We start from the raw sequence: 16061 nt of genomic DNA on the forward strand, positions 1-16061 counted from the left end.
TCCATTAAATAGCATAACATATTTTTGGGCCAGTAAGTTTTTGGTGGCCGAAATCTCAATACATTTCTAATATCAACACATTTTTAGATTCCCATTGTTGCACATTTCTGCTGTCTAATTGGCTTTTAGATTGATATAGAGTAAAAAAAAAACTCAAGAGCTCATCATTGTTGATGATATAAATTTAATCACGTTTCAATATAATATTGTTTATCGGCCCAGCCCTAGGTTCTTTTGAGACATGAATCTGATTTGCGTCAGATCTGTGCAATGAATTGTAATGGTTGCAATTGGTTGTGCAATCAATTGTAATTGTAATTACAACATCTGTCTAAATCAGAGATGCCCAAACTAGGGCCCGCAGGCCAAAGTTGACCCCATGGTAACCTTTGATTTGGCCCACCCACCAATATGAGAATAGATCAGAGAATCAGAAAATCCCTCTAACAGAGATAGTCATGTCTAATTTAACTTTTTGTTTGTTTAATTGCTGAGCTACAAAAAAGCTAAACTGAAATTAAATGTTTCAATTAAATGTAGTAAATTAATCAGATTTTTTTAAGGGTTATGAAACCCTAAAACTTAGATGGATGGATGGATGGATGGATAGATAGATATGTAAATATGTGTATGGCACGTTGCTAAAAACACTCTCAGGACACATATTTCACTACGGAGTAAAATGTGTTATTTTTGTAAACCCACCACCCTCAATCAAGTTTGGTTTTGGGCCCTTTGTAAGAAAAGTTTGGGCACCCCTGGTCTAAATTTTGGAATGAATCTGGAGGATATAGTTATCTGGTTCTTTTTGGTCAGGTCTTTGAATCACATGATTCATTCCCACAAATGTCCCGACTCAGCAGAAACCTGGATTTGCATAAATCTAAGAATCTTTTTTTTTTTTTTTTTAAATACCTTTTCTGATAATTGCTTGATTTGGTTCACAGAATCTTATTCATTCTATCTCAGTCTTTTCATCAATCTGGATGATTTCATGCATTTAAGTAAAACCTATTCACAATTGCAATTATAACCAAAATTATTTGTAATTGAATCAGAATATTTGGCTCGGAGTCAGATAACTAATAATTTTGTTGTTCTTTTGAGTCATTTAAGCACTTAATTTGCTCTAAATCATTATTTTATAAATCTGGATAATTCTGTTCTTTTGAGTCAGGTGTGTTTGACTTCATGAATGTTTTGTTGAAGTTGAATGTTCTAGGTTCATAAGTTAACTGTTATTATGACTTCAGAATTCAGCACATGAGTCATACAGATGCCTTTTTTTGATGTTTATGTTGCCCGTTCTAAAATGGCTGAAATCCATTTCAGAAATTCTTACACTGTCCCACACAGTAGAAATGATGAAATAACCTTGACAGACATTCATCACATTTTTTTTTCAGCTGAATGGCGAGACAGCTGGAACGAATGCAGTGGCAGCATACTTTGTCTTTTTTGGCGCTGTGATTTTTAGCCCATCCCGTCTCTCTAGAGCTCACTGTCATCTGAGACGGCAAGGACTTTGCTGTCAAGCGTGTCTTAAACATTGAATTTCCTTGGTCTCTTTCTTATCTCATAGCGGTTTTTGACTTGACTTTGTTTGTGGTGATGTTATCAGAGCCTGTGTTTGGGATTAGCAGAATTAGCTTAAGTGTGTCCTCTCCTCTCCACACAGGTGAAATCAGTGAAAACTGGCTCCGTCTTCTGGGCCATCGGCTGCTGCCTCTCCTACTTTTACATGGTGAGTTTATTAAATTTATAAGATTTGACGGTAGTGGAATTTATTTTCATCAATGTTGTAATATCATACTAAATTACTTGTATAATGACATTTATACCAATATTATTGGCAATATTTTTAAGGCTCAATTGGTTATGGTTATTGGTTAATAAAGGGTAAAAAGGTAATTTTAAGTGTAAAGAGTTTATTTTTATTTTTATTTTTTTTACCAGAAATTCTTCTAAAATGAGGAGGATTTGAAAGTCAACATTTATTATTAGATGAACCAGGCCTGTAGCCAGCCTGGTAAAAGGCGTAGTTATTTTTATTTATTTATATATATTTTTTTCACCTAATTTTTCATTTAATTATGAGATTTAAATGTTATTTAGTGACATTTTACACACTATTTATTTCTGGATTACCTTGTTGGATGGTCATCATAACATTTTGTTGTTAACATCATGGCTAACGACAATAACCAAAATAGTATTCAAATAAATTTTAATATTAGCCACTTTTGGTGCTTCACACCTTTTTATTGGTCTTTTTTGTTTCAAGAATAAGGTCCAAGATTTACAATAAAAGTTACTTGTAAAATGTTTTCTCTTACAATAATAAAAGAGGTCAGTGCTGAAAGATGACTTAACTTACGTCAGATTCTATGTTTTCTAGCAGCTAGATGTTAGACTCATCAAAAATAATAATTTTTTTCATTGGCCAAAACCAATTAGCAGAAGTCACACCAAGGCGACAGCCTACAGTGGATTCCGCTTGGTCTTAAAGCTTTATTCCATGGGTTATTTTCACAATTTATGATGGCATAGCAGTGAAAATAGGACCAGTGAGCTTATGTATGGGACAAATTCTGGACCTGTTGGCGGGGGGTTCGAAAGGCCCAATCAACCCCCCCTGGCTGTGGGCCTGTGAACATTGTTTAATATCGATGTTGAAAATGGTTGTGCTGTGTAATGATTTGAATAATAATAATTTTATAACTTACATCATTTTTGTTTTGGAGTGTTTGCAATCTAAATCTATAACATTTTTAAATGTCTTTATTTGTTGCTTTTGAACAGTTTAATGTACCTAAACGATGTATAAGGTAAATAATTAAACTGACCTCAAACTTTTTAATGTAAAAACAAACTGACCACATGATAAAACTCACCTCAAACTTTCAAATGTGAGTGTATAACATGACCAGTGTTATTCCAGCTGATAAACGATGATTCTTTTAGCTAAATCAGTCATAACGACTCAAATGAGTCACACGCAAAACTCATCAATCTCATCCAGCACATTATCTGATTCAGTTAGTGCGCTTGGGAATTATTATTTGATTCACTCACTGAACCGCAAGTCATTACTTGGTCTAATCAGCTGAATCATGAACTCTCTTTTAATGTAATGTTCATGAGACGTAAAACGCCATAATTGCTATAGAATGGTCAAATTATCCCAAGTCAAGGAACCGTAATCGTTAAAGTGGAATTGCGATCTGAACCGGAAACATTAAATTCGTATGATTCCCGTCCGTGGCGCTGGGTGTTCTGGGGCTGCTTGCACGTCGCCCTTGCTCTTTTTCAACCCATTAATGTGATATGTAAAATAAATGAATAAGCAACCAGCGCCATCCATCATGCCACCCTGGTGGGGGCAGAGCGCCAGTCGGTTATGAATATCAGCCATTTCTGAAACTTGAGACTCTTCCCCTGGAGGAAGGCAGCGCTCATTAATAATGGAGGTCTACAGCCCTGCCCAGCCCCCAATAGTCTCTGGCTTTCCAAATGTGTTTATAAACATAAATGACACCAGTGTAGTCTGAGCCATCTGCTCCGTCGAGACCTTGCGGTCCGGTAAAGACACGTAACTGAGGGGGCGCAAGTTAAGAGAGGCTCTCTTGAACGGGACATCCTAAGTGACCTAGAAAAGTGCAGAGGTTCCAAAGGCTGAGTGTGCTAATGGAGTTTTCTCGTAAATGTGGTGTGTAATAGAAGTGAGAGTCAGCAGGGACCAGGGCGATATGATACAACTTGGTCACGAAACATTACGTTTCTTTACTTTTAGTATAGTGTTATTCAAGAAGGTGGCAAATTGCTGGTAGAATGTATCTTTTGGCCACTTTATTTTCCTTGAACTACAGCCATAAAATGAATGAATATTTAGTATAAATAAATGTATGCAATTGCATATATTAAATGTTTACTTGGCAACTGCCAGAAATAAAATGGATTCCGCTTGCATAAATTTATTCTTTTTTAAATTTATTTCAATTAGTTTCCAATGGAATATTTCTTCTTCTTTACTAACCTAGCGTTTAGGGATGCACAATATATTGTTTCCGTGTCACAATGTGTGAATCTGCAATAGATATGCAATGTTGAGTTAGCATTAATGCTTATTTATAGTTAATTATACCAGGAACCACAGGTCCAAACACATGAGATTTGTGGAGTCAGTGCAGTCAAAAAAAAAAAAAACTGATAGGATGAACTCAGTTATTTTAGGGCAGGATGACCCACGGGCCCTAGTATGGGCATCTCTGCTTAAGGGCTTTTTAGAATTTTGGTGAGGCATTTTAAGTCTTAAAGTATTGAATTCAGATTCAAATGGTTCTAAAAATTTTGGAAGCAGTTTGTTACATATGCAATCATAACTACTGTGCTCTGATCTGTTCGTTGAAGTGACAAAGCGATGCTCATCCACCCTGTCCTGCTGCTTTTAAGAGCTTGGCATACAAATGCAGTATTTCTGTCTTTTTGCAAGTGACATTGGTAGCAATGTTTTCTTTATTCATTCATAAAACAGATTATTAATAACCGATCAAAGAAGATTTCACTCAGCCCACACTGGAGCATGAACAACATGATGGTTTTGAAAGTAATGGAATTTCTTCCATTTAAAATCTTTTAAATGAAGCCTGAGTGAAGGCTGCTATTCGATTTGTGATGTAAAAATGTAAATATCTGCAAAATGCAGTGTCTGACATGAAAAGTTGGCAATGCTAGTTGTGTTCCTATGAAATGCAACTAACATCAAAATACTTTGTTTCATTACTAATAGACAGCTCGCTAAAATAACTATCACAGGATCTGACCAAAGAAATTGAAATTTTAATCCATCTGAATGATTTCTCAACCAGCAAAGCACAAATAAAATGCTATCCTTTCCTGTGTTCTGAGTGATCGAATTTTCAGTCCTTCAAGTGTACTAACATGGGGGAATAGTGACTAAGGGTATATACGGTCAGCATGGACACAGAACTAGCACTATACTTTGGTCATTTTTAAGCGAGATGATAATAACAGTCTAATATAATAAAGTAATTGTTGCTAAACTAAAAGTGCTGCTGCTAGACTCCGAGATTGGCGGAAGGGAGTGAAGGAAGGAGTGAAGGAAGGAAGGAAACTTCCTTCTCTGTGCTTCTTTACAGAGAGAGAAAAATAAACAAAAAGAATAAAAAGTTCAGGTTGGAGGATCCAACCCTTTCATGGCAATTCATAACTTATTGGTTTAGTAGCTAATCCATAGGAATTTGTATTCTCTTCCATACAGTTTTGTACAATTTGCTTATCCCCAATGACGATTGGGTTTAAGGGTGGAGTTTGGTGCCACGCCTCCTTTTTAAAATCATACAATTTTGTACGACTGAACTCGCGTGAATTTGGCACTAAACAAAACGTAAAAATAGTTATGTTTCCTAGTGAGATCAGGCTGGAGGATCAGCACATAAGCATGTAAAAGAGATGTCTACCTGCAAAAGACATTGTTCAGTCTGAAATGAGTGAGTGAGTTGGGGTAGTGTGTGTGGGGATGTTTTCTGTCTGATGGATGCATAAAGTCTAGATACCCATTCAATTTCTATGGCGGTCACTTTTGACCGGGAACACCACATGTGTAACAAGGTTTATTAAAACACTCAAAATTCAATAAAAGAGATGATCATCACTTTTATATGTTCAAATGCACAGTGTGGAGGATATCATAAAGCCTTGAGGGAATCAGATGTAAAACACAATATTTATGAGTGATTTAAGTTGTAAATAGTTCAGATTTGACCCGAACGCAACAGGAGGGTTAAACAAATGAAGCAAACTCAATGATCCCAACCTCTAAATTACATTAAAATGCTTAGAATGGTAAACCTGATACAGTATGATGAGATCAAACATTGCTATATTTTGAAATGTGTGTGATGTTTTGTGTTGCAGGTGTCTGCATGGGGAGGATACGTCTTCATCATCAACCTGATTCCTCTCCATGTTTTCGTGCTGCTCCTTATGCAGCGCTACAGCAGGAGGCTGTACATTGGTGAGTCACCTGTGCCGTGTGTATGTTTCTGTGAGCATTTCTGCTTGTACGAAGTGCACACACACATCCCCGCCCACACAATCGCACCACATAATGCTTGTTCTCCCATACAATAATGAACCGTAAACCAGCTTTATTTTCCTATTTGCTTTTTTGATTTGGACGTTTGGAAGTTTTGCGCAGCCGTGGTGGATATGTGCTTGACGAGTCACGAGTCTCTCTTCACATTAACAGCAGCGTTTAGTTGACATTGATGTTTGACACATTTTTTTCCACCCACTTCACTCTTGCCTTTCACAACCAATCCCATAAGCAGCGCTGATCTGAGAATACATGGATCTTCATGTCACAGAAAAAAGCCTTTGAATCCATACCCGCAGTCTAAAACGCCAAAACAACATGTCAATTAGGACCTTCGAATAAGCTTTCTGCAAAGCGAGAAAGGCACTAATACTTTTGCTTCCAGAGCAAAGAGTTGTTTTTTTCATTCGTATTTTTAAAGTCTTTTATTAATCAGAAATCTGATGGGTTACATCATTCTTTTAGGTGGATGAATAATTGAAAGCGCAGTATTTTTCTTGGAGATTCTAAGCAAGCTCTCTTCAACTAATGCAGCCTTGTGCTACTTGGCTAATTTGGTTTAAATCATTAGTAGCCCTTACCTTCTGCTGCTGCAAAATGCGTTACTGATGGATGCTAGGTATTAGCTCCGTTCGTCTCCATTCTGGAAAGTTCTTGCACTTGCCGCAGGTCCCACTACACATTTGCTATGGCCCGACTCCACACGGAGTATCACTGCCACCTCTCCTAATAGATCATAGTGATTAGATTAAGTAGCACTGCTCTGTTTATGGGGCTGGAGCTTGGACAAAGAACAGCAGTCATGTTCAAAGATGGATGGAGAACGGTGTAAAACCGGTGGGATCTGGTTATTGCGTTTCTTGTGTCCTCCTACAATGACATCTGCTTTGGTAACTTTAGACGCCAAGATGACCTTTTTGTTTTTTATACACTTATATTTTTTGCACAAAACGGCAAGAACTAACTGGAAACTGACTGGCTAGTCAATCATTTAATCCTGTTTACATCTGGTATAAAGATGCAAATTGGTTTATAGGATCATAAGTAGGCAAGGAAGAAATATTTATGTTTACACCCAATGTTTTGCGCAGCCTATTTGTTACCTTTACTGATTTCGTTGAGGACACAGTCTTATGTATGATCTTTTAATAAATACAGCAGGGAAAATAAGTATTGAACACCATGTTTTTTCCTCGGAATAATATTAAAGATCTAAAGTAAACCAGATTTTGGTAAAAACCCAAACAATACAAACATAAAAATAAAAATAAAAAAATAAAAAAAGAAGTGCAAAAAATATGTTTAATAGCGATTGGATGGAGAAAGTATAGAACCACTGAAATGTGTTTAATACTTTATATAAAAGGCTTTTCTGGTTTCATCATCATCCTGGTAATGTAGATGTTGGACTGAAGCAGCTAATATTCATTTACACTGACAAAGGGCAGAAGGTTGCTGAAGAAATACTCAGAGTTCCGCTGCTGTCTGGGCTTTCACTACCTTTCTACACCTCCCTCTCCATGTGTTCAATTCTTTTTCCCTGCGTCATTTTATTTTATTATGCATAATTTGTAAACTAATTAGATTTTGTTTTCTTTGCATATATGGATTTTTTTATTTTAGTAGAAAAAATGTGTATGAATCATGGCAGATCATACACTACCCGAAAAAAAAAAAAGTCTTGTCATCGATTCCAGTTGTAAGAGCAACAAATAATACCTTGACTTCTAGTTGATCATTTGGAAAAGTGGCAGAAGGTAGACATTTCCGATAAATCATCTGTTGAACTGCATCGCAATCATCACAAATACTACAGAAGAACTATTGGAACCTGCATGGACCCAAGATTCTCATAGAAATCAGTCAAGTTTGGTGAAGGAAATATCATGATTTGCGGTTACATTCAGTATGAGGATAATGTGAGAGATCTGCAGAGTGGATGGCAACATCAACAGCCTGAGGTATCAAGACATTTGTGCTGGACATTACATTACAAACCACAGGAGAGGGCAAATTCTTCAGCAGGATAGCGCTCCTTCTCATATTCCAGCCTCCACATCAAAGTTCAAAGATTGGCCAGCCCATTCACCAGAATGAACATTATTGAGCATGTCTGGGATAAGATGGAGCCATTGAAGATGAATCTAAAGAATCTGGATGAACTCTGGGAGTCCTGCAAGAACGCTTTCTTTGTCATTCCAGTTGACTAAGTTATTTGAGTCATTGCAGAGGTGTATGGATGCAGTCGTCTGAGCTCATGGGAGTCATACGCAATATTCATTCTTTTTCCACTGCACCATGACTTTATATTCTATACTGTACATTATTTCTGTTAAGTGACAAGACTTTTGTCTAAGCAAAGTCAGACCTTACTGTCCTAATTAAATAATTAATAATCATGACATGATCTTAATTTATTTTAGTAACATAAGCATAATCTAGAGGCTTTTGCCTTTTATATTAGCCACTTTTGATACCAAATGGTCAACTAGAAGTCAAGTTATTATTTGTTGTTCCTAAAACTTTGATAGGCGGCAAGACTTTTGTCAGGTAGTGTATGGCAATATAAAAAAAATTAATTTTTTCCTTTAATGGCTGTAAAAATATACTGTAAATGTAATTAACAGTATAGTTTAAACTCTGTCTTGCTAGTGCAGTCCAGTAAGCCATACCATAATGTTTAAAAAGACTTCACTAGACATAGAAGTTATTTAAATGAATTAAACCACATTCTGGTACAAAAGGTATTCAAATGAACCTCTGCATTTGTGATAAAATCAACAAAAAGTGCATACAAATACTAGGTGTCAGTAAATGGTGTGCTAGGTAAATACATGTCTCATACAGTCATGAAAAACCTGGAAAAGTTATGAAGTTTTGACATGGCATTTTCCAGGCCTGGAAAAGTATTGGAAATACAGAAAAACCCACAAGTTCTGGAAAAGTCATGAAAAAAATATCTGTATTCTTGAATATAGGTTACAGTGTTTCCTCTAGGATTTTTTTCCAGCTGTGGCGACAGGCCTTTTACGCAGATCTTCCATCTACCTATGGCGTTAGATCAATGGCAAATGTCGTGTTCTCAGTATTACAAGTCGAGATTGCATTCATGTAAAATGAATACGCGAATCTCTCTGCTTGCGTGCCGATTTCCTCTGTTCAAGCACACAACTTTTTGCACGCCCCCTCAAATATACTCTGCTCAAGTGCAGATTTTCTTGTGCGCTCTCAAATAAACGCTGCTGAAGTGCAATTTAGCGCATTTATGTAGTGCATATGTCTCCAACATTTATTAGATTTGCTAGGAATATTTATGAATGTCTCCAATAGACCTACAGAGCGGCATTAATGCTTCCTGAAGTAAAGTAAAATGGCTATAAACTCCAGCAAGATAAAGTCTTTGTTTGTTGTATGCAGAGCCATAGACTTATCTATAAAATATAATTATGGAAACTGTGTTCATCTTAACTGAAAGCTAGGTCGTGTTTGCTAGCCTCACGCATCACGCACCTGTTGGTCAGTCAGTCAGTCAGTCAGTATGTCACCTTAAAGCGTTAAACAGATAACGCACAGCACTACTACGATTACAGAAAAGTTTGCGCAGTTATAATTCACTTACTTTTATTACATTTTGGTGCAATTATTACCCGCTATTAAAATAAAAGCGACTGAATGTTTTGAATGAGAAGCTGTAATGTAGCCGTGGCGGGATGAATTTTGGTGTGGCACCCCACCATGGAAGAATGAAAGTAGCAGAAACCTTGAGTTAGTTGTCTTGACTTTTATTCTGTCCTTGGCCAATCACATACTCTCACATTAGTAGTGCAGTGTAAGCATTATCTAAATTTTACCTATATATAATTATAAATTGAAACTAAATAGATTGCTGCGTGTTTTATGATATGCTGTCATAAATTTAAACATGCATTGTTTTTCTTTTACCACACATATGTAGACATTGCATGAAACATTAGGTCATGAAAATTTACTTCAAAGTCTTTTGGAAAAGTCATGGAATTTTAGTAGTAAAAATGTGTATGAATTCTGTAAATTAGTGCTTCAAACTAAACTCCGTAAACTTCTAAGCAGGAGGTTAACTACACAAGGAAGTAATACACATTACAGGAACTATTCTGACAAGTTGGACAGCTTCTGAAGTTTCTGTAACACACTTTGAAGACATCCAGAGAGATTGTGAGCTGTCACAATATTCCCTCCTCTGATTGTCTGCCTCAGATTTCCAAGATGCCTTTCTTTCACTCATGCTAATAACACAAAACCCACGAAAGTATCAAAAGAGGAACAATAGCACAGCTCCAGTCCTGGCGTGCTCCATCATTACTGTTGTGTAATGCACAGAAACAACAGAAATGAGATTTTATGCCTGTGTTCTTAGTGTGGGCCTTATGTCACATTAGGGATGAAGATGATTAAGTCCAAGTAATTCTCTATTAAAGAGCTAATGTCAAAGGTAAAAGTCTCTTCAGGTTTTCATTTCTAATTTCAGGTAGTTTTTTTTGTGGTGAGCACCAGACCATGGGCCTGTTTACAGATATTATTACGATGCATTTTTCTCAATCTCATTGCAAGGTGATGACACTAAATACTGGTGTGAATGTGGGCTGTATTGTTTAGAAATAGTCCACTTTAGACCACTTCCAGAGGTAATTTAAAAACGTGTATGACTGAATTGCTTTAATTATATAGATGCTCATTTGGTCAACTATTCAAACAGCTGCAAAAGTCTTTGCTCTTTTCCTACTGACCTTATTTCTTTGATTGTATATATTTTTATTTGTTTTTCAAAAGTTAACAATACAGAACATCAAAACTAAACAACAAACAAACTAAAGTTAAACACACATAGTGTATAAAATAAATAAATAAGTAAATTAAAAACAAATAAATAAAAAGGGAGGAGATACAGTATAAACCAGTGGAAAAAACTATTTTGTCAAATCAAATCATGTGGTACTGTTTTAATATAATTCAAAAATGGACTCCAAATCTTTTTAAATAATTCACCCTTTCCTCTCAAAGAGTATGTGATCTTCTCTAATGGTATACAGTTGCAGACTTCTGAGATCCACAGTCCAATCGGTACATCACTGTCTGTTTTCCATTTCAAAGCAATGCATTTTTTAGCTATTGTCAGCAACATTTCAGTAAGTTTAATAGCATAATTATGCTGGAGATTAGAATTTGTATAATTGCCCAATAAACATATCTCTGGATCCAATGGAAAATCAATTCCATGAATCTGTGATATGATATTGCACACTTGTACCCACAACACTTTCACTTTAGGGCACAGCCATGTAGAATGCAAAAATGTACCTTCTTCTATACCACATCTGAAGCAGAGGGGAGAAATACTGTTTTTAAATTTGTGTAATCTGGATGGAGTATAATAAAGCTGGTGTAAGAAATTAAACTGGATTAGTCTAAATCTGGAGTTCAAAGTTGAGGTAACCCCATCTCTACATAGCTGACTCCACAGGTCATTTTCTAGTGTTATTCCCAAATCCCGTTCCCATCTAGTTTTGGACTTATCAGAGTCAGTCAAAGAATGTCTTAGCATCAAAGCATCATATGTTCTTGAAATTGTTTTATGTAACGGTTTATCAGAGAAAACAAGTTCCTCCATAGTAGTTAAATTGGGTATCTTTGGATAATTTTTTAATTTGACCCTTAAACAATCCCTCAGTTGCAAATAACTAAAAAATTCTTTATTGCTCATGTTATATTTATTTTTTAATTGTTCAAATGACATTAAAACACCATCATCAAAACAATGCTCTAAATGCGTAATTCCCTTATCTGCCCAAATTTTAAAATTTTTGTTTTTATAGCACATTGAAAGCAACCTGTTCCCCCATAAAGGTGTTTTGGGAGAGAGAGACGTGTCTTGTCCCAACATCAACTGAAGTTTGTACCAGGTCTGAACTGAATGGATAATCATAGGATTATTGGTTCTAGTTTTTATCAATTTTTCATCCCATGTATATAGTATATTAGTGGGACAGTCCTCTTTCATCTCAAATGTCTCCATAATAAGCCATGCCGGGTAAGGGGTTTCTGCGAACATCTGTGCCAGAAACCTGCATTGGGCTGCCCAATAATACATCTTAAAATTGGGGAGTCTCAGTCCCCCTTTGCTGTAGTCTAAAGCCAGTTTGTCAAGGCCAATCCTTGGGGTTTTTCGATGCCAAATAAATGATCTTATTAATGCGTTAAGAGAAGTGAAGAAGGACTTAGGTATTGATATTGGAAGAGAATGAAATACATATAAGAATTTGGGCAAAACATTCATTTTAACTGCATTAATTCTACCAAATAATGTGAGTGGTAAATCCATCCAATTTGTTAAGTCTCTGCCAGTTTTTTCTAAAAGATTAGCCAAATTAAATTTGTAGAGATTTTTTAGGTTGCCATCTACATGTATACCTAAGTATTTAATGCCAGCAGGTGAACATTTAAAAGAAAATGTATTTAGTAAAGTATAATCAAAACCTGATAATGGCAAAATTTCACTTTTATCGATGTTAACTTTATATCCAGAAAAAATACTATATGACTGTAACACATTCTGTAAATTAGATAGAGAGTCTACAGGGTCAGTAAGAAACAAAAGAATGTCATCGGCAAACAGAGATATTTTTTGTATTTCAGGGCCAGTTTTAAAGCCTTTTATGTTAGGATTACATCTAATAGCCTCAGCTAGAGGTTCGATCGCGAGGGCAAAGAGAGCTGGGCTGATGGGGCAACCTTGTCTACATCCTCTATACAAAGGTATCGAAGAAGAAATAATTCCATTTGTAATAATTTTAGCTTTAGGGGATTTATAAAGTGATTGAATTAGCTCTATGTATACAGTTCCAAATCCAAATTTTTTTAGTACTTCAAATAAGTATGACCACTCAACTCGGTCGAAAGCCTTTTCAGCATCGAGAGAAACGGCTATCCCTGGTATATGTTTTTCTTTAGCAATGTGAATAATGTTAAAAAATCTCCTCAGATTATTTGCGCCTAATCTCCCAATTACAAAGCCGGTTTGATCTGGATTAATCAATTGAGGAAGTCGAGTTTCTAATCTTTTAGCAACCATTTTAGTGACTAATTTATAATCTACATTGAGGAGTGAAATTGGCCTGTAGGAGGCACAGTTCTTTGGATCCTTACCTTTTTTGAGTATTACTGAAATTGTAGCATTTGAAAAAGAATCTGGGAAACTTTTTTCCACCCTAGCCTGATCAAGAACATCCATTAAATATGGCACAAGCAAATCTTGAAACTCTTTATAGAATTCTGATGGAAAACCATCTTCACCTGGTGATTTATTATTAGACAACAGATTAATAGCTTCAATCAGTTCAGAAGTAGAAAAAGGTTGATCCAGACTAGATCTGTCTTCCTCTGAGAGATATGGTAGATGGACTGAGGAGAGGAAAGCTTCCATTTCTGACTGATCTATACATGATTGAGAGGTATATAATTCTGTGTAATATTGCTTAAATACATCATTAATTTCTACCGGGTTGTATGTTTCCTTGTTACCAGTACTAATAACATTTATTGTTCGTTTCTGTTCCTCTCGTTTTAATTGCCAGGCCAAGACTTTCTGAGCTTTCTCACCGAGTTCGTAATAACGTTGATTAGAGTAAATAATAGCTTTCTCTGCTTGGTAGGTGTTCAATTTATTGTATTCAATCTTTTTGTTTAGTAATTCTTTATAAATATCCTTTGTTTGCGATTTGTGGTACAATTTTTCAAGTGCTAGGATTTCAACTTCTAAAGTACTTAATTTAGAATTTTTTCTTTTTAACAGCCCCTTAGTATAGGAAATTATTTGACCTCTAAGATAAGCTTTTAGAGTGTCCCATAATATAAAACTATTGGAACATGAGGGTTTATTTGTTGAAGTAAAAATATCAATTTGTTCCCTTATAAATTTATGAAATTCAGGTTGTTTAAGAAGAGTAGGGTTTAGTCTCCACCTGTAATTTCCTTTTATTTTCTCTGGAATGGAAAGTGACATTACAAGGGGAGAATGATCACTCAGTAATCGAGGTAGATATTCAACATCTAGCACCCTGTATAGAAGTTGAGAGGGCAACAAGAGATAATCTATACGAGTGTGTGTATTATGGGGATGCGAATAAAAAGAATAATCTCTTTCTTGTGGGTGTTCTTTCCTCCATACATCCACTAAATTCAAATCTTTCATAAATGTATTAGTAGATTTAGCTGCTTTAGAGAGGGGCACTGGTTTAGTTGAGGATCTATCTAGTATATTGTCTAGAACAAAGTTAAAATCTCCACCTACCAGAAGTGTGCCTGATGATTGAGCAATTTGGAGAAAAATATTTTGCATAAACAAGTGGTCATCAATATTTGGAGCATAAATATTCAACATCGTCCACTGTTCAGAATACATATGTCCCTGTATCATTACATATCTTCCTGAGGGGTCAAGGATTGACTTTGTAACCGTAAATGGTATATTCTTATTTATTAATATAGCAGTCCCTCTTGATTTAGAATTAAATGATGATGCAAATACCTGGCCTACCCATTCCCTTTTTAATTTCTTATGCTCAGTCTCTGTCAAATGCGTTTCCTGCAAAAAAACTATCTCTGCCCCCAACTTCTTAAGATATGTATAAACTCTTTTCCTTTTAATTGGACTATGTAGACCCTTCACATTAAATGTAATTAATTTCAATGGTTTTAACATCTGTATTCAATAAAAAAACATTTTAAAACCATATTGAACTCCATCCAAATTGAGCCAGACTCTCCACAGATTTGAAATGTTGAAGTACCTCCAAAAGAAAAGTGAGAAAAAAAAAGAGAAAAAAAAAAAAAGAAAAAAAAATGCAAGTATAAAACCTTAACATAGCTACTGAACCAAAACTTTACAGCAGCCAAGAGAAAAAACTGTTGAGAAACGATTAGCACGTACTTCACTGTACTTTCCTAAACCAAAATTAAATCCCAACCACGAGCTCACCTTGCACATAAAAAAGCACTGATATGAGCAAAAGTCACTGGTAAAGAATAGTGTCCAAAAGTATTGTCCCGAACATTTAGTGTTGTTGGTCAATGAGAGGGTCAATGCCACTTTTAGTCTATTGTCATGTAAAATCCTGGTACCCTCAAAAAAAAAAAAAAAAAACACAATAAGTCCGTCAGAGCCATTGCAACATCGCATTCGTCCCCCGGAGGATAGCAAATACACTGCGAACGTTACTCACTTAAGTTCCGACAAGTACTTTGATGCTTCGTCCGGTGTATTACAGAACCATGTCCCGCCATCATCCGTTTGAATCCGTATACGAGCAGGGTACACAAGATGACATTTAACATTCTTCCCCTTTAATGCCTTGAGGCCTGGAATCATTTCTCTTCTACGGCTCATCACCTCTGAGGAAAAGTCCGGATAGAATCCGATTCTCTTTCCTTCGATTAGAATTGGAGCTTTGTCCCTGGCAGTGCGTAGGATGCTTTCACGGTCCTGAAATCTCAAAAATCGAATGAGGAATGGTCGTGGGGGTTTTCCCGGAATTCTTGCCGCCGGGACTCTGTGAGCGCGCTCAATAACAAGCGGAGTGTCTACATTTTCAAGTCCCAAAACATTCGGGAGCCAAGTGTTAAAGAATTCAATCGTGTCCCGTCCTTCTGCTTCCTCCCTCAGTCCCACCAAGCGGATATTATTACGTCTGTTGTAGTTTTCCATATATTCTAACTTATTTTTCAAAGCCTCGTTGTCTTTTCTGAGAAGACTGAGGGATCGCTCATTTCCCGCGACTGTGTCTTCCACATCGCTAATTCTTTGCTCAGCTGCAGAGACCCGGCCCTGCATAGAAGACACTGACGCCGTAATGGCATCGAGTGAGCCCTGGATGGAGTTTCTAAGCTCTGATATTTGAGATATCAGCTC

The 16061-nt window shown here is 36.2% G+C and overlaps 1 protein-coding gene across 1 annotated transcript in view; it reads left to right on the forward strand.

Annotated features, from left to right (window-relative positions):
• Nucleotides 1-16061, forward strand: part of stt3b (STT3 oligosaccharyltransferase complex catalytic subunit B) — a 102319-nt gene that overhangs the window by 51369 nt on the left and 34889 nt on the right. The window contains exons 4-5 of the mRNA XM_056474745.1: nt 1679-1744; nt 5938-6037. Coding sequence (XP_056330720.1) covers nt 1679-1744; nt 5938-6037 — 166 coding nt within the window. The remainder of the gene's footprint in view (nt 1-1678; nt 1745-5937; nt 6038-16061) is intronic.

The sequence above is a fragment of the Danio aesculapii genome, chromosome 16 (genome assembly GCF_903798145.1).
Source record: "Danio aesculapii chromosome 16, fDanAes4.1, whole genome shotgun sequence".
Classification (NCBI taxonomy): Eukaryota; Metazoa; Chordata; class Actinopteri; order Cypriniformes; family Danionidae; genus Danio; species Danio aesculapii.